Raw genomic sequence first — 18,436 nt, 5'->3', positions numbered from 1 at the left:
TTGTGAGAAGCTTGACAGAAAAGGCCAAAACTGCTTTAAAGAGACTGTGGAAATATGGACTCTAAAGATACTTCTGATGAGGCCTTGAACAGAGATGATCAATGTGTTGTTGTGAACTGGAAGAAAGGTGATCCTTGTTTTAAAGTGGCAGAGAATTTAGCAAAATTGAGTTCTGGTGTTAGATGGAAGGAAGAATCTGGAAGCAACAACCTGGAATACTTAGCTGAGGAGATCTCCAGACTACGTGTGGAGGATGTATCCTGGCTTCTCCTTGCAGCTTATAGTAAAATGCGAGCAGAGAGAGATAAACTTAGAACTGAACTCTTGGGTTCAAAGAAACCAGAAGTTGATGGCTTGGAAAATTACAGGCTTCCAGGGGGTGGAATCCCAGAAGCTACAGCCCAACGTGAGGATGTAACTGAACATGGAACCCAGCCGCCATTTCAGTACAAGCCAAGATTGGAGATGGAATTATCCAGAAAGGATTTGTGGAAACTCCTATTGTCTGATGGCTTTGACCCCTGTGTGCTTCATGCAAAGCCAACAGAATTTTTGCGAGATCTTTATAGACAGAGCCATTGCCGGTCTGGACTGGAGGAGACAGACAAGGAAAAAATTAAAGGAAAAATTTCTTCAAAGACAGAGCCATGGAGGTTGAGGTTTGGAGTCAGGAGGTCTCGGGCTGGGAGAGCGGAGGAGCCCACATGCATGGAAAGGGTGAGTTTGCCCTGGAGGTCGAGGGCGGGCTTTCCGCCTCGATGCTCTGGAAGAGTTTTGCCACCTCAGGTCACAAAGAGGTTGGAGCACATTTCCAGGGAATTGGGGAGAGCCTGGCTGCCACCCCACTGTTCTGAAGGGGTTGAGCGTGTGCCCCGAAGATGGAAGGGAATCCGGGAGCAGCCCCGATGTTTGAGGAGGGTGGAGCCGAGAAGGTGGTCTCCCCAATGTGTGGGTATGTTGGAGCACTCACCTCAGTGTTTGGAGAGGAAAGGGCTGCCACAGAGGCCCTTAGGAAGGGTTAGACTCCCGCTCTCTCAAGCCCCAAGGATGCAACGTTATTCTGTTAATGACTCTCAGACTTTGAAATCTAATGGAGTTTGTCCTGCAGGTTTTAGGAACTGTTTTGGTCCTGTTAACCCTGTTTTCCTTACTCTTTCTCCTTATGGCAATGGAAATGTTTATCCTATGAATGTCCCTCCTTTGTATATTGGAAGCATATAACTTGTTCTAAGTCCGCAGATCCAAGCTAAAGGAAAAGTATGCCTTAGGACTGACCACGCCTATATTTGATTTTGATGGGATTTTGTACTTAACTTTTGTTACTGAAATGGTTTAAGTTTTTGTGATATTGTGATGAAATGAATGTATTTTGTATTTGGAAAGATAATGTCATTTTGGGGTCCAGGGGGTGGAATGTGCCAGTTTGAATGTATTGTGTCCCCCAAATGCCTTTATCTTTGTGGTCTTGTGGGACAGACGTTTTGGTGCTGGTTAGATTTGCTTGGAATGTGCCCCACCCAGCTGTGGGTGGTGACTTTGGTGGGATAGTCCCATGGAGGTGTGACCCCACCCATTCAGGGTGGGCCTTGATCAGTGGAGCCATATAAAACATGCTGACTCAAAGAGACTGAATGGAATGCAGCTGTGAGTGACGTTTTGAAGAGGAGCAAGCTTGCTAGAGAGGAATGTCCTGGGAGAAGCCATTTTGAAACCAGAACTTTGGAGCAGACGCCAGCCATGTGCCTTCCCAGCTAACAGAGATTTTCCGGACACTATTTGCCATCCTCCAGTGAAGGTACCCGATTACTGATATGTTACCTTGGACACTTTATGGCCTTAAGACTGTAACTGTATAGCCAAATAAACCCCCTTTTTATAAAAGTCAATCCATCTCTGGTGTTTTGGATTCCGCAGCATTAGCAAACTAAGACACTAGGAGTGGAATTGCTGGGTCATCTAGTAACTCTGTGTTCAATAGTTTGAGGAATTGCCACTATGTTTTCCAAAGCAGCTACACCGTTTTAAATTCCTGCCAGCAGTGTATAAGGGTTTAAATATCTCCATATCCTCACCAACACTTGTTATTATCTGCCTTTTTTTCTTCTAGCCGTCCTAGTGAGCTTGAAGTGATATCTCATTGTGGTTTTAATTTGCATTTCCCTGATGTAATGATGTCAGGCATCTTTTCATGTACTTATTGGCTATTTGTAGATCTTCCTTGGAGAAATGTCTATTCAGATTCTTTGCCGATTTTTAACTTGGGTTATATGCCTTTTTATTATTGAGTTGTCCAATTGGCTTTTAATACCTCATTTGTTAAATGGATGGGCTTTGGGGAAACCCTCCAATGTGAAAGACAGTGACCAAAACAAATTAAAAAAAAAGGAACTTGGAGGACATAGATAATATTGAAAACAAGAAAATGTTTAAGAAACCGAGTATAGGTAATTGTCTCAGAGAGGGAAGAGAAGAAATTATGTTCATGAAACAAGATCAAGATACCATAAAAAGGATCAGGAAAAGAAAGTACCCTGGAAATTAAAAATATGCTTTTAATGTAATTTGTAGTGTAATTTTTATTTTATTTTAAAACAGTCTTGACCTTATAGAAAAGGAACTTTTTTTCTCTGAACCATTTGAGAGTAAGTTGCTGCCCCATTACCACTGAATCACTTCCAGTATTTCTTGCAAACAAGGGCATTCTCCTATAATAACCACAATGTAGCCATCAAAATCAGGGAAATAACGTTGATGCATTACGACCACATAATCCTCAGACCCCATTCAAGTTCTGCCAGTTGTGCCAAGTAATGTCCTTTATATCAAGATGGTCTGATTTAGAATCGCATGTATTTAGTTGTCATGTCTCTTTAGTTTCTTTCAGTCTGGAACAATACTGCAGTCTTTCTTTGACTTTCTTCACCTTAATACCTTTGAAGATTACAGAGCAGTTATTTTGTAGACTGTTCGTTAATTTTGATTTGTCTTTTGTTTCCTCATAATTTGATTCAGGTTATACATTTTTTCCTTAAACTTTTTATTTTGGGATAATTTGAAACTTCCAGGACAATTGGAAAATTAATAAAAAATCAATACAGAGAATCCAACATACTTCATCCCCAGTACCCAGGTCCACCAAATTTAATGTTTTACCACATTTGCCATATCATTCTGTCTATCTGCCTGTCTATTTTATAAACATTTGAGAGTAGGTTGTGTACATCATGTTCCTTGAACACATAATACTTTCATTTATATTTCTGAAGAACAGGGATATTCACTTATATAACCACCTTAAATATGGTTATCAAGTTGAAGAAATTTAACATTGATATAAAGCTAAGCAGTCCGTATTCCAGTTTTTTCATTATCACAATAACGTCCTTTTGAACATTTTCTCCTTATTATTAAATCCAGTCCATAATCATATGTTACATTTAATTTTCATTGTCTCTCTAGTTGGCCTGTTTTTTTTGTTTTTTTTTTTTTTAATTGTGGAAACATATACACAACATGAGCTCTCCAATCTCAACCACTCTCAAGCATACCGTTCAGTGGGGTTAATTACATTCACAATGTTGTGCTGTACTCACCACTATCTATTATCAACACTTCTGCATCAAATCAAACAGAAGTCCTGTATCCTTTAGGCATTGATTCCCTAGTGCCCTTCCCCTCTGCCCCTGCCCCTGGTAACCTGCCCTTTACTTTCTGTCTCTATGTATTTTCATATTCTAGCTATTTCATATAAGTGGGATCATAACACATCCATCCCTTTGTGTCTCACGTATTTCACTCAATATGATGTCTTCATTGTTCATTCACGTGGTAGCACATATCAGAATATTCTTCCTTTTTAAGGCTAATATTCCCTTGTATGGATACACAACATTTTGTTTATCCATTCAACTGCTAATGGACATTTAGGTTGCTTCCACCTTTTAGCTATTGTGAATAGGCTGCTGTGAACATTTGTGTAAAGATTTCTAAGTCCCTACTTCTAGTTCTTTTGGGTATATACCTAGATGTGGGATACTGGGTCATGTGGTACTTCTATTTTGAACTTTTTGAGGAATCACCAAACTGTTTTCCACAGTGGCTGCATCATTTTACATTTCCACCAACAATGTACAAAAGTTTCTATTTCTCTGCATCCTTGCCAGCTCTTGTTATTTTCTGCCTTTTTTTTTTTTTCAATAGTCATTCTAGTGGGTGTCAGGTGACATCTTGTTGTGGTTTTGTTTTTGCATTTCCTTAATGGTTAATGATGTTGAGCATCTCTTCATGTGTGTATTGACTGTTTGTATATCTTTTTTAGAGAAATGTCTATTCTAGTCCTTTGCCCATTTTTAAATTGGGCTTTTTGTCTTTTTGTTGTTGAGTTGTTAGCATTCTTTGTATGTTCTGTATATGAAACCCTTATCAGATATGTGGTTTAGGTCACAAATCAAATCTTTAATAAATTTAAAAATATTGAAATCTTGCAAAGTATCTTCTTGACCACAATGGAACAAAGCTAGAAATCAAGAACAGAAGAAAAACTAGAAAATATGTGGGAATTAACACACTATTAAGCAAACAATGGGTCAAAGAAGAAATTACAAAGGAAGCTGGAAAATATGGTGAGATATGAAGTAAAATTATCTGTACATGTGGATAATATGATTTTATATATAGAAAATCCCAAAGAATCCACAAGAAACATACTGGATATAATAAATGAATTCAGCAGAATTCATACAGAATTGCAAGGGACCCTGAATAGCCAAAACAACTTTGAATAAGAACAAAGTCAGAGGACTTAAAATTCCTGTTTTCCAATCTTACTACAAAGCTACAGAATTTAAACTAGTGTGGAATTAGCATAAGGATAGACATATAGACAAATGGAGTAGTAATTGAAAGTTTAAAGATAAATCCACACATCTGTGGCCAGGTGATTTTCAACAAGGGTGCCAAGTCCACTTAGTTGGGAAAGAATAGTCTATTCAAAAAATAGTACTGGGACTGCCTCTTGACATATAAAAAATTGAATTCAAAATGGATCAGTGACCTATATAAGAGGTAATACTATAAAATTTTACATGAGAAATGTCTTCATTGTAGTAGGCAATGGATCTTTTAGATTTTATGCCAAAAGCATAAGCAACAACAACAAAAAATAATAAAATAGACTTCAAAATGAAAAACTTTTGTCTATCAAAGGACATTATCAAGAAACTGAAAAGACAACTTACAGAAAGGGGAAAAGTATTTAGCAACCATATAACTGATAAGGGTGTAATATCCAGAATATGTAAAGAACTCCCATAACTCAAGAAGAACAATACAAACAGCCCAATTAAAAAATGGGCCAAGGATTTGAACAGATATTTCTCCAGAGAAGATATTAACATAGCCACTGAGTATATGAAAAGATGCTCAACATCATTAGCTATTAGAGAAATGCAAATTAAAGCTACAAAGAGTTGGCTAGAATGGCTGTTGCTTTTTTTTTTTTTTAAAAGAAGATAACCAGTTTTGGAAAGCATGGGGAGAAATAGGCACCCTTGTACACTGTGGATGGGAATGTAAAATGGTGCAGCCACTGTGGAAACCAGTTTGGCCATTCTTCTGAAAGTTAGGACAAAATTGCCAAGTGATCCAACAATTCCACTCCGAGGTATATATCCCAAAGAATTGAAAGCAGAGACTTGGACAGATATTTATACATCAGCGATCCTCACAGATTATTGACAATAGCAAAAAGATGGAAATAACCCAAGTGTCCATCAGCAGATGAGTGGATAAACAACTGTGGTGTATCTATACAGTGGAATATTATGTAGCTGTAAAGAGAAGTAAAGTTCTGGAACATGTTACAATGCGGATGAATCTTGAAGACATCATGTTGAGTGAAATAAGCCAGACACAAAAAGGTAAATATATATATGATTTCTCTTGTATAAAATTCTTAGAGTATGCAAATTCATAGAGACAAAAAGCAGAACAGTGGTTACCAAGGGTGGGAACGGGGAATGAGGAGTTATTGCTAAATGAGTATGACTTTTAGTTTGAGGTGATGAAAATAGCCTAGAAATATATACTGGTTAATGTTGTATAGTCAGTGTACTTAATGTCAAAGAACTGTGCACTTAAAATGATTAAAATGATTTTTGTATTACGTGCATTTTACCACAATTAAAAATAATTAAAAAATTTGTATATAACCTTTCAATTAAACTGTGAGTATATGAAAGCATACTTTCACAAAGTATACATATACAAACAAAGTACATGAAAAACCAAGCTGTAAAATATCAATTGGCCATAGATGTGTGGTTTATTTCTGTGCCTTCTATTCTATTCCATTTGTCCATGTCTATTTTCTTGTGCCTGTACCACACTCTTTTGATAGATTTAGCTATGTAATAAGTTATGAAATCGGAGTATGAGTCCTCCAACTTTTTTTTTGCTTTCAAGATAGTGTTGGCTCTTTGGCATCCCATACCCTTGCATATGAACATGATAATTAGCTTTTCCATTTCTTTGAAGGCTGGTGGAATTTTGATTATGATTGTGTTAAATCTGTAAATCACTTTGGGTAGTATTGAGATTTTAGTGATCTTAAGTCTTGCAGTCTGAGAGCTTGGCATATCTTCCCCTGTATTTAGATCTTTAATTTCTTTTAGTAATGATTTTTAGTTTTCTGTCCTTAGTTTTACATCCTTGGTTAAATTTATTCCTACAGATTTATTCTTTTGGTTGCTATTGTAAATGGAATTGTTTTATTGATTTCCTTTCGGATTGTTCATCAGTGGCAAGTTACACGTTTCAGATGGGAATATTGCTGAAGTGGTGCTGTGTGTTTTTCATTGTGACATATCAGGGAGCACACTTGATTAAGGTAGTGTCTGCCAGGCTTTTCCTCTAAAGTTATTCTTCTTTTTTGATTAAAAAGTATTTTTGAGGAGAGGTACTTTGAAACTGTTTAATGACCCATTCCTCATCACACTTGCAATTCATTCAGATTGTGAGGACCCATGGTTTCCTTTTTAATTTGTTGAGTTATAATCCACTGCTATCACTGTTTTCATTGATGCTGGCCTATAGGAACCTCTTCAGGTTGTCTTCTGTTTCTTTTTCTCATGTCCCCATCATTCTTGGAGCACAAAAGATATTCTAGGCTACTCTTCTTCTTTTTTAAATTAAAATATCATTCACATACCATAAAATTCACACTTTTAAAGTATACAGTTCAGTCATTTTACTGTATTCATAAAGTTGTGCACCCATCCCCTTTAACATTTTCATCACCCTAAAAAGAAACTTCATACTCTTTAGCAGTCCCTCCCTGTTTTCCTCCAGTCCCTTCCGTCTCTGGCAGCTACTAATATATTTTCTCTATTTCTGTTGAAATGTGCCTATTCTGCACATTTCCTATAAATGGTTTCATAAAATACATGTCCTTTTGTGTTGGTCTTTCACTTACTGTGTTTTCAAGGTTCATTCATTGTAGCAACATGGCTACTTTATTCCTTTTTATTATATAATATTCTGTATGAGTGTATCATATTTTATTTATCCATTCATTAGTTAAAAGAGATTGAATTTTCAACAACCTATTTGGGATATTATGAATAATGCTTCTAGGCACGTCTGTGTAGAAGTTTTTATGTGAATTTATGTTGTCATTTCTCTTAGGTATCTAAACTAGGCAAGGAGTTGCTGGGTCATGTGGTAACTGTGTTTAACTTTCTGAAGAATTGCCAAACTATTTTCCAAAGTGATTGCACCATTTTATATCCATTCTCTGGCAATGTATGAGGGTTCTAATTTCTTGACATCCTGGACAAGGCCTGTTCCGGTTTGCTAATGCTGCCATTTTGTGAAATACCAGAAATGGATTGCTTTTATAAAGGGATTTATTGAGTTACAAATTTACAGTTCTAAAGCCATAAAAGTTTCCAAATCAAGGCACCAACAAGAGGGTACCTTCACTGGAGAAAGGCCGATGGCGTCCGGAAAACCTCTGTTAGCTGGGAAGGCGTTTTTGATCTTGGGTTGTGTTCCAGCTTCTCTCTCAGCTCCTGTGTGTTCTTGGTTATTTGTCCCAGTACGTTTCTCTCTAAGTGCCTGTGAGTCCTGCCTTAGCATATCCCAGGGCAAACTCTGGGTTTCATGTCTTAACTAATGTCCTTCTGTCTGTATCTCCAAGCATCTTCAAGTGTCAGCATTACTGTCAGCTCTTAGCTTCTCTCCAGAATGTCCCTCTCAGCTGCTCTGAGTTCCTTCTGTTTGTGAGCTCTTTTATAGGACTCCAGTGATTAAATCAAGACCCATCCTGAATGGGCAGGGTCCATATCTCCATGGAAATAATTTACTCAAATGTTTTGCCCACAGTTGATTGAGTCATATCTCCTTGGAAACACCCAACTTAAGCAACACTAATACATCTGTCCCCCAAGATTCCATTAAAGAATATGGCTTTTGGGTGGACAAAATATATGCAAACTGGCACAAGGCCCTTGTACTTTTCTTACTCCAGTCTTGGAATCAGCCATTTCTTCAAGGAGTCCTGGTTCCTTTTAGTGGTAAGTAGTATTTAGAAACCAGCTCTGGTGCTGGGTGTGCTGATTGCTACCTGGGGTCAAGGTGGAGCATTGCTGCTCTAAAGTCTCCTGTGGATGTAACTAGAGAATATATACATGCATATGCATATATATATATATATTTGCACCTATATTTATACAAGTATACATGTTTGTTGAAATCCATGAGTTCACATTGATATCTCAAATACCAAGTTTTTTTCTAGTTTCTCTTTTTCCACATTTTAACTCACTTTTCCAACAGTGAGAAACCTTGTTCCCACTGCCCTTCGTGTAGTTACTTATTTGATCCATCTCTCTGTATGTAATGAATCTCCTGTTGCTTCTGCCACTCTGGCTGTTCTTATCCTTCTCAGGCGCTGACTTACCACCCAAATTGCCACCCCATTCCCTACTCATCCCTCTCATGTGAGTACACCCTTTCCCATCCAGCTGTGCTCTTACTCTCCATGCCAGGCAATCTCCTTCATGTGGATGGCCTCTTCTCCTCCAAACCCTCTGCATAGATGACCTTTTCATCCTCCTCAGGCTCTGACACCTAATGCTAGGCCACCCCTACAACATGGGCATCCTCTCATCCCACTGGGCCTTCCTTTTATATATACAGATGCCCTCCTCATCCTGTTCCCATGTTTCAATATTTAATAACTTTTCCCTTTATTCTTATTTTTGTAAATTTTTAATTTTGAACTAATTAGAGATTTACAGGATGTTAAAAAAATAGGTCAGAGAGTTCTTTTGTATCCTTTATTTGCTCAGTTTTCCCTAATGATTAAGTGTGTATAGTTCTTTGCTATTTTATTACATTTGTAGATTTGTGTAATGACCATTGCAATCAAGATATAGCACTGTTCCGTTGCCACAAAGATCTCCCTTGTACTGCCCTTTATAGTCACATGAACCCTTCTCCCCCACTATCCAATATTTAATAACATTTAATAATTAAAAATATTTAGTCATAAGGAAGTAATATTATTAATAGTCATAAACCATGTATGTACATGGGTAGGAAGACTTAATATTGGTTCTGCTCCTGTGTGAGGGACAGGCTAGGAATTCCAGTTTCTCAAGTTTGATTTCATTGGTACTCTAATCCATCCTGCTTCCTGGCTTTATACTGAGATCCCAGTCAGACCCCCTCCAGTGCAGAAACGTCTACAAGTTTGCACCTAGTAATTCCCGTTTTTCTTGCTGCCTCTCAAACCCCAGGCCTGTACTGTCTAGTTTGGTTAACCCTTTGGACTGCCATCCTTCAATTCCCATTTATTTCGTGGCTTGGTTCCTTCTTGGTTTATGACATCTGTATATTCCTTTCCTTGCTTTTGAACTCAACTGTCTAATCTCTTTTAAAATAATCTGCTTTATCTAGAATTTTAATATTCAAAATGAGAAGGAATGCTTCTGTCAGTTCAGAATACCCATTTTTTTGCTTTTGAAAAATGTCAAGTTTATAGAAAAGTTGAAAGAATAGTACAATGAAGACCCATGTATCTTTTACCTAGATTCATCAATTTTTTACTATTTTTTTTTTGCCCCTTTTGCGCACTTCTCTTCCCCCCCGCTTCCCACCACAGTTACATACTTTTGTTTTCTGAATCGTTTGAAAGTAAGTTGCAGACAGTATACCACTTCTAACGTAAATACTTCAGCAGGCATCTCCTAAGAGTGAGGACAGTCGGGTTGTATCCAAAATGTCATTTATGGCTATATGTATGTGTTTTCTTGATTCAGGATCAGTCAATGCTTATATGCATGGCATTTGATCATTTAATCTTTAGTCTTTTAAAATTTAGAATAAATTTATGTTTTACATAACACTGAATTTTTGAACAGTTCAGGTCATTTTTCTTATAGAGTGTCTTACATTCTAGATTTGTCTCTTTCCTTATTATTAAATTTAGATTAAACATTTTTGGTAAGTACTCTATAGGTTATGTTTCATACTTCTCATTGCATGACAACATGGGGGGCATAATATAATTTTGTTCAACGATTGGTGATGCTAATTGTGATCAGTTAAAGGTGCTGATTGCCTTATCTCTTTATTATAAACATATATTTTCTCTTTTGTAATTAATAAGTTATCTGTGGTAATTTGAGACATGGTGAATATTCTCTTCCCCAATAACTGTTGACCTAATGGTTTTAGCATCAATTGTTGATGTCTGCATGAATCGATAATTATAAATTGAGGCTCAGTACAATTTCTTCACTGACTGTTTATGTACTTTTGATTTATTCATTCCATAAGTATTTATTAGATAGCTTGCACATCAGATTTTGTGCTAATCACTGGGAATCAAATAATCACACCAAAGTATATTTATAAATTGTGATAAATATTATAAAGGAAACGAATGGGGTGCTGTGGAGCTTATGAGGGGAGACATCACCTTTTCTGGGGGTTCAGAGAAGACTTCCCTGTGAAAGTGATATTTGAGCTAAGAGCTGAAAGATGAAGAGTTGTCCAGGCAAAGAGGGGGAGGTTGGAGGCAGAAACATAACAAGTCATGAAGAGAGAAAAAGCTTGGTATAGTCAAGAAATTTATATTTAAGTAGTGTATCAGTACCCAGCAAAGTGTCTGCATATAATAGGTGCTCAGTAAATATTAGTGGAAGGGATAACGGGACTAGAAACTAGCCACTGTTGCCAGATTATTTATCTTGGAGTAAAAGGATCAACTCTAAGGATTAAAAACATGAATAATCATTTATGTCACTTATTATGTGCCAGGTAGTGTTTGAAATCCATTACCTATAGTAGTAACTCGTTTAACTTTGATGTAGGCACTATTACTATCCAGTTTTACATATAAGGAAACTGAGTTGCAGATAAATTAAGTAACTTCCTCAAGGTCATATAGTTAGTAAGTGGCATAAGCTAGGATTAGAATTTGAGTGGTCTGGTCCTAGAGTTTTGTTCTTATCCATTATGATATAATGCTTCTCAATGATTAAATTATATACACTATTTTTCTCAGACTGGCATTCAGGGGTTTCGCCAACTGTGTCCTACTCTTATCTATATAAATACATTCTTGCTCCGATTTCACTGGTTCCTCTTTAAATCTCCAACCCTCCATCACTCCTTGTATGTATCCTCCTATTTGAAATTTTACTTCTGCATCTCCCCTTCTGGAATATCTGTCCAATTTTATCCATCTTCTAGACCCAGCTCAAATTTATGAATAATGCCTTCCTTGGCCATCTAGCCTGTGATCCAGCCCATTTCTTGAACTTCTTTCATATCTATTCTGTAGCAATTATCTGTTAAATTTGTCCAACAGATTAATAGAGTTGTAACTTGTAAGATGCTCTATCTTTGGAGTTATTAAAATCATTTATTATTATGCTTTCTTATTATACTTTCCTTATTTATCATTGTTTATCATTAACTAAATCATAAACTCCTTGATGTTAATGATGATATCTGAGACTTGAACTGATTACAGTACCCCACTGGCAGTAGATTCACAATAAACAAGTTGATCTGATTATTTATTGACTAATATTTTATGTATAATGACCATAAAATGCTATTAAGTATAGATGTATGTTAAATGTGCCCGATTGTATATTGTGAGAAATTTCATTCTATTTTAGATCAGTTTAAATTGCAGTCTTCATCAATGTACATGACTTGTATATGAAAATAATTTTGAACTATAAATCATTAGGCAAAAAAGATGAGTTTTAAAAAGGCATTCTTGATTTCATAGCCTATTTTTCTATCTAAACTTCAATAAATTAAGAGGAGCCAGTCAATAAATAAAAATTGAGTAAATTAATAATCCTGGGGAAATACTTGAATAAGTCAGCTAAATTCCCTGAGCTTGTTTTCTTATTTGTAAACTGAGAAAAAAAATAGCGACACTTTTATATACCTCAGAGAATGAGAAACACTCTCTTTACAAGTCAAAGAAAATCTACCACTTTCTATATTTGATTTAAAAGTTTGTAATGGAGATTGCTCGTCCAGGGAGGCCGTGCCGAGGCACTCGCCCCACCCTGGGCCCTCGTGACTGTGGAGGACAGCGCGGAGAGAGGGCACGCTGCACCCATGGGCACCTACCTGTCTGCGCCCTGGTCGCTGCGTGGCGGGCGCAGAGGCCACCTGCGCACCCTCGGGCATTTTGCGCAACAGCCTTCCAGCGTTCTCCGCTCTCCACGGCAAATCGCCTTGATCGAGGAATTGAAGGAGGCTCGAAAATTCCTTGTGTTTTTTCGGTGGGGTTCAGCTGTTGCAAAAATAATTGGTAATAATGTCAAGAAACTTCAGAAGTTTGCCTCCACCGTCAAGATGTGGGTCTTTGAAGAAACAGTTAATGGGAGAAAACTAACAGACATCATAAATAGTGACCACGAAAATATAAAATATCTCCCTGGACACAAGCTGCCAGAAAATGTGGTTGCTGTCTCAAATCTCAGTGAGGCAGTGCAGGATGCAGACCTGCTGGTCTTTGTCATTCCTCACCAGTTCATTCACAGAATCTGTGATGAGATTACTGAAAGGGTGCCCAAAGAAGCGCTGGGAATCACCCTCCTCAAGGGGATAGACAAGGGCCCCGAGGGGCTGAAACTCATTTCCGACATCATCCGAGAGAAGATGGGCATTGACATCAGTGTGCTGATGGGAGCCAACATTGCCAGCGAGGTGGCTGCAGACAAGTTCTGTGAGACCACCACCGGCAGCAAAGTAATGGAGAATGGCCTTCTCTTCAGAGAACTTCTGCAGATTCCAAATTTTCGAATTACTGTGGTTGATGATGCAGATACTGTTGAACTTTGTGGTGCTCTGAAGACCGTTAAAGTACTGGAGAACGAGATGCTGAATGAGCAGAAACTCCAAGGACCTCAGACTTCTGCTGAAGTGTACCGCATCCTCAAACAGAAGGGCCTAGTCGACAAGTTTCCATTGTTTACTGCAGTATATCAGATCTGCTACAAAGGAAAATCTGTTCAAGATATGTTGTCTTGTCTCCAGAGTCATCCACAGCATAAATAAAGTGAATCATGCAACATGTTGAGGAAATTTCTGCCATATAGTCAGTCTTTTGGATTCAAACAAAAACCAGAACTTGGCAAGAAGATGGTTGCTTGACTGTAATTCCATCATGGATGTGTATGAATTTTTACAGGTTCAATTTTGAATTAGAAGAGGGAGTTCGTTGGCTAAGATGTACTTTGCAACAACTCAACGCACGTATGTATACCTGTGAGTGCGTGTTCATTTCTCATTCTGTGGTCTTTTATATGAACCAAATTAAAGGTCCTTTTTAAAAATTACTTTGAAATTTGCCAGTGTGGTAGCTTGTAAGATTGAAACTATCTCAGCTAAATTTTTGAGATCTAACTCATGTTTTTGAGTGGAAGCATTTTTTTTTTTTGCATTCTTTTGATGTTAAAATTTAATCAGCATTAACATGGTAGAATAGAGGAGAGAGTGTGTTCAATGATCAACATATTGTATCTTTTAAACACTATTTCACAGCCAGCATAATTAACTACTTTGATTGTGGGTTGATCTTTTTTTACCAATTAGATATTTTTAATTAGGTAAGCGACTTATGTATTTTCCTCTCTCTGCAGCTTTCTGCATTTTTAGCCCCTTTTCTCTTTGTTAGCTGCCAGTGCATGCTTCATAAAGGCTTGGCAGTAGCAGAGGACAGAAAACTCATCTGGGATTTTCCTGCTGTGACTGACAACATTCTTCTGGATGGCAAAAGACACTTGTATGATGCTTTTTGTTAGTGCTTTTTTACAGATGTCTCTGTGAAGCCTCATGAATCCCTTTGGAGAGTACTGCTATTATTCCTCTTTTAAGATGGACTTGCTGTGTCTGGTCACCTGGCGAGTAGGAGCACAGCCAGGAGTCAAGTCCAGAGCTCCTCTACACCACCGAAGACCCGCACCTTCTAAGACCTCACAGGCTGATTGGAACTCTTGCTAAATAGCTGTGGCAAATGCAGCCTTTCCTGCAACTTGGGTGGTTGTCTAGAATCGTGCCACTCAAAGTGTAGTCCACAGTCCAGCAGGATCAGCTTTGCTTGGGGTTTCTTAGAAATGCAGGTTCCCAGGTCCTGCCCCAGACTTCTTCAACTTCTTCAATTGCAATCTGTGCTTTACGTGCCTTCCCCTATGCTTCTGATGCACACTAAATTTTGAGAACCACTGCTTTAGAAAATTTACTTTAGATTGGTATTGTTCAAACCATGTTTCACAGAAAAATATTCTGGGCTCCAGTGGTTGTTCCAAGTGTTGTCTGGAAAGGTCAACTGAGTTTGGGAAAAGCTGCATTTATACACTTCTTGAAGGTGTAGAATACATGTTAAAAGTCATGGGATCTGTTTAATTGTATTTAACCCACGAAGTCCGAAACACAGACTGTGGAAGGTTGTTTTTTTTGTTTGTTTGTTTTTTGCAAGGAAACTAGTGTTCCAGGGACCACGACTCAGGAACACTCTTCTTGGCCCAGGGTGACCTTAGGACAGCTCAAGTATGTCTTTCACTTCCTGTGAGAATTCAGGATGAAAAACTGTCTGTAATATTGTTATTTCTAAACTCCTGCAGTTCAGACTTGCCATGAATCTTTGATGATGCTTGAAGGGGACACTGTCACATACAACCAAGTGGATGTCAACCGCACTGAAATGCACATTATATGGAATAAGTGCTTTTAATTCTACAATTAGAATAGAAATGACTTCCTTCTTAAGTGAGACCAGTTTCAGGTTAACCTTACACAGACACCTTACATAACACCTGTTACATGTTAAAGGAACATAAGAATGTTTATTATGTAATCATGGATTTTCAGTCTCTTTTTGAGGTTTTGATCCTACCCCCCAGTTTGGGATTTTTTTCCCTTCTGTACTGGAGAATGATTGTTGAATAAATTTTTGTTGAAATTTAAACTCTATCCAAAATATTTTTGGTACATTTTAAACCCCAGAAGTATATGAAAGCACATAAAATGCTACAGTTTTCCAGGATTTTAGTGCCATTGTTAAGTCAATTAACTTTTGCTTGTCTAGTGGTAAATCTTTTTAAAAGTTTGTACGTAGGTAACAAAGTGTTACTTTTTAAGATACATAAAGGGCTGTAAACTAATTGGGGTGACTACTAAGTAGGATAATTACATGTGAGGAATTAGGATTTTGTGTGTTTTGTTTATTCTGATCTTCATTCGGCTTCCAACTCTGGGTTCTGTACTTTGAGAGTTTTTTCTTTACAAATGCTCTCTTGCCACTTTGAAATCTGTTGACTGTATCTCTTGAACATACTTATAATATTCTGCCCATTATGAAAAAGACTAGTTTTATAAGTTTGTGCTCTGCTACTGTAGATATTTATTACTCTACGAGTTATCTATTTTTGTAACCACCTGTGGTCCATCATTTATTTTACTTCACATTTCTTATTAATTATGGTAGTAAGAAGGATGACATCTAGATCATAAGTTTAATTTGTACTATTTCAACTAATCTGTGAATGTAAAAATACACTGTTGCCTTGATACAATCCAACTGACTATAATGTGGGATAAATATCTATCTTGAAATCCAAAAAAAAAAAAAAGTTTGTAATGGAAGGATATTACGACTTTCCATCTTCATTTGTTTTCCTCACCCAGACTTGAGGTAATCTGACCTCTCCTGCCTTTTGTTTCCAGGTATACCAATGAGATGCCAAGCCAAATTTTCAATTTGAAAAGAAAATTTTGAGAAACTAAGGATAGATAAGCATGGGAATCATGATAATGAAGAAAAAATGGCATAATAGATATCATTTATTAACTCCTGCTATGTGTGCTCTTGGCAGTTTATTAAACAGGTGACACACATAGTGTGTATGCCCAGAGAGTGCTTTTAGTTGGATTAACATTAAGGAAGTCTTAGAAATGGAACATGAAAAGAAGAGATTTAAAAATAATAACCAGGTTGGAGTCATCATTAGCATTTTGGAACTAATGTGTAAAGACTGTCACTCACCCCCATCCTTAACCTTTCCTGTCACTTCCCATTTGAAAAAATTCAGTATATATGCTTTTCTAATAGAAATGTAATTTTATCCCAAATAAAATGATTCTTTTCCCAACATTCACAATTTGTCTTTTGAAGCAAGTCCTATTTAGTTGATCACCAAGTTTGCCTTCTAAGTTTAGTTAAGTTTTTGTGATTGTTAGCCTATAGGTTTCTAGTCTTTATTAGCTTAAAGATCTTACAATATATCCAATGGGATTGCAGATTTTATAGTTTACTTTGTTCTGAATAGATTTAGAAGAAATTGTATCCTTGGATCCTTTAGATTTACAAATTATATTTTAATAAATGATAGTTGAACACAAATTTGATCTACTTTTTAGGTGTAAACAAGTCTCTTAAGTGGTGTTTCCTCACCAATGGAGAATTACTTCCAAGCAGAAGCTTACAACCTGGACAAGGTGTTAGATGAATTTGAACAAAACGAAGGTGAGAATTTACTTTGATGAATCTGTTTGCATGTATTTGCTATAGAGAATGTGGGAATGTAAGAGGATGCAGTACTTTAAAAAATCAGGTCCACTGACGTAATGATAATAATATATAATAATATGCAGAACTAACATTTTTTCGCACTGTGTGCCAGATAGTATGTTACACTGTTTATGTGGATTATATAATTCAATCTTTAAAACAGTCTTGTGAGGGTAGATCTTATCTTCATTTACAGAGTAGAATAAAGGCACAGAGACATTGAGTAGCTTGCCTAAGTTTACCTTGCTAATAAGTGGTAGAATTAGAATCTAGGAGTGTGATAAAAGGGTCTGAGCTCTTAACACCTATCATATACAATCAATTAATGATCAAGGAAAAGCTTCAGGATGTGCTTGCATTTCCTGAACTAAGAAAAATAGCTTACGGCATGATGATTGCCCAATGAAGATATATTTTAAACATAATTTTAAAAAGTTTGCTTTTTAAAGTAATTGACAAAATGATTAATTAAATGACAAATTCTCAACACTCAGTCTAAAAATGTCTGCTTAAGATTCACTTAAGGCCTCAGTTAGGGAATTCACTTACGGATGCCTTTCCTCCAGATTCCCCTTCTTGGTTTGACTAGAATGTATAAGCTGTATTTAAATCTCTGTCTTCCATCTCACCTACTTCTCTCGTGTTTTCTATTTCTAATAGTGAGTTGCATGTACCAAGTTACAAAGTTATATATTTCCATACAAAGTCCGTGAGTTCAGTAATGGTCTCTAAACCTTCATTACACCCAGTGTTTCAGGTTTTTCTTTGATATCATTTGGGAGGAGAAATTAGTTTTGATTTCGTTGCTTTGGGTCTATGACAGAGTAAGCTTTAAGCAGAATGTGGGATCATGGGAGTAAGGAGGAAAAAAGAAGGATACCTGGAATCCTGCTCTTCTCGTATTTTACTGTTGATGATACCAAACTAACCCATAACCCTAGGTTCATTTCTGATTAATGTAAATGTGAATCCAGTAGTTCAGGATTTTACTGGCTCTAGCTGGGCTTTGTATATACTAGGTTGGAAGGTGTATTATCCTTTAAGTTTCAACTGTTTTTATGATTGTGTTCTTGATTCTTTCTTTAGTTTTGCCCTGTATGTAGTTTGATCACAGTTACTTAAGTAAGTCATGAGATATCTAAACAAAGTGCTATACCTAATCATGTGAATACTGTGCTTCTAGGATATCACTGACTCTAGTTAATAAAACTATTACTTCATTACATTAGTCTCTTTGAATACTTTGTATATAGTTAATTTTCAATACATTTTTGTTGAATCATTAAAATTGTCCTTTTACTTTGAAAATATAGCATTTGTTTACAAAAG

General features: G+C 36.8%; 2 protein-coding genes across 4 annotated transcripts in view; both read left to right on the top strand.

Annotated features, from left to right (window-relative positions):
• ZFYVE9 (zinc finger FYVE-type containing 9) overlaps positions 1-18,436 on the top strand; it is a 205,389-nt gene that overhangs the window by 69,833 nt on the left and 117,120 nt on the right. For 2 of the 3 annotated variants that reach the window (XM_037827231.1, XM_037827230.1), the window contains exon 3: positions 16,957-17,062. The exons of the other annotated variant lie outside the window; for it this stretch is intronic. In XM_037827231.1, coding sequence (XP_037683159.1) covers positions 16,993-17,062 — 70 coding nt within the window. In that variant the 5' untranslated portion in view covers positions 16,957-16,992. The remainder of the gene's footprint in view (positions 1-16,956; positions 17,063-18,436) is intronic. 3 annotated transcript variants of the gene reach the window in all.
• On the top strand, positions 12,519-13,634 carry LOC119527330 (glycerol-3-phosphate dehydrogenase 1-like protein). Its single transcript, XM_037827236.1, has one exon. The coding sequence runs from the start codon at positions 12,652-12,654 to the stop codon at positions 13,594-13,596; it is 945 nt and encodes a 314-aa protein (XP_037683164.1). The 5' UTR covers positions 12,519-12,651; the 3' UTR covers positions 13,597-13,634.

The sequence above is a fragment of the Choloepus didactylus genome, chromosome 2 (genome assembly GCF_015220235.1).
Source record: "Choloepus didactylus isolate mChoDid1 chromosome 2, mChoDid1.pri, whole genome shotgun sequence".
In the NCBI taxonomy this organism is placed as follows: domain Eukaryota; kingdom Metazoa; phylum Chordata; class Mammalia; order Pilosa; family Megalonychidae; genus Choloepus; species Choloepus didactylus.
Note: the sequence above shows the minus strand (reverse complement) of the source record. Positions and strands in the feature narration are given on the sequence as shown.

Coding starts and splice junctions, on each gene's coding strand:
- LOC119527330 (XM_037827236.1), top strand. CDS start 12,652: ATGGGCACCTACCTGTCTGCGCCCTGGTCGCTGCGTGGCGGGCGCAGA.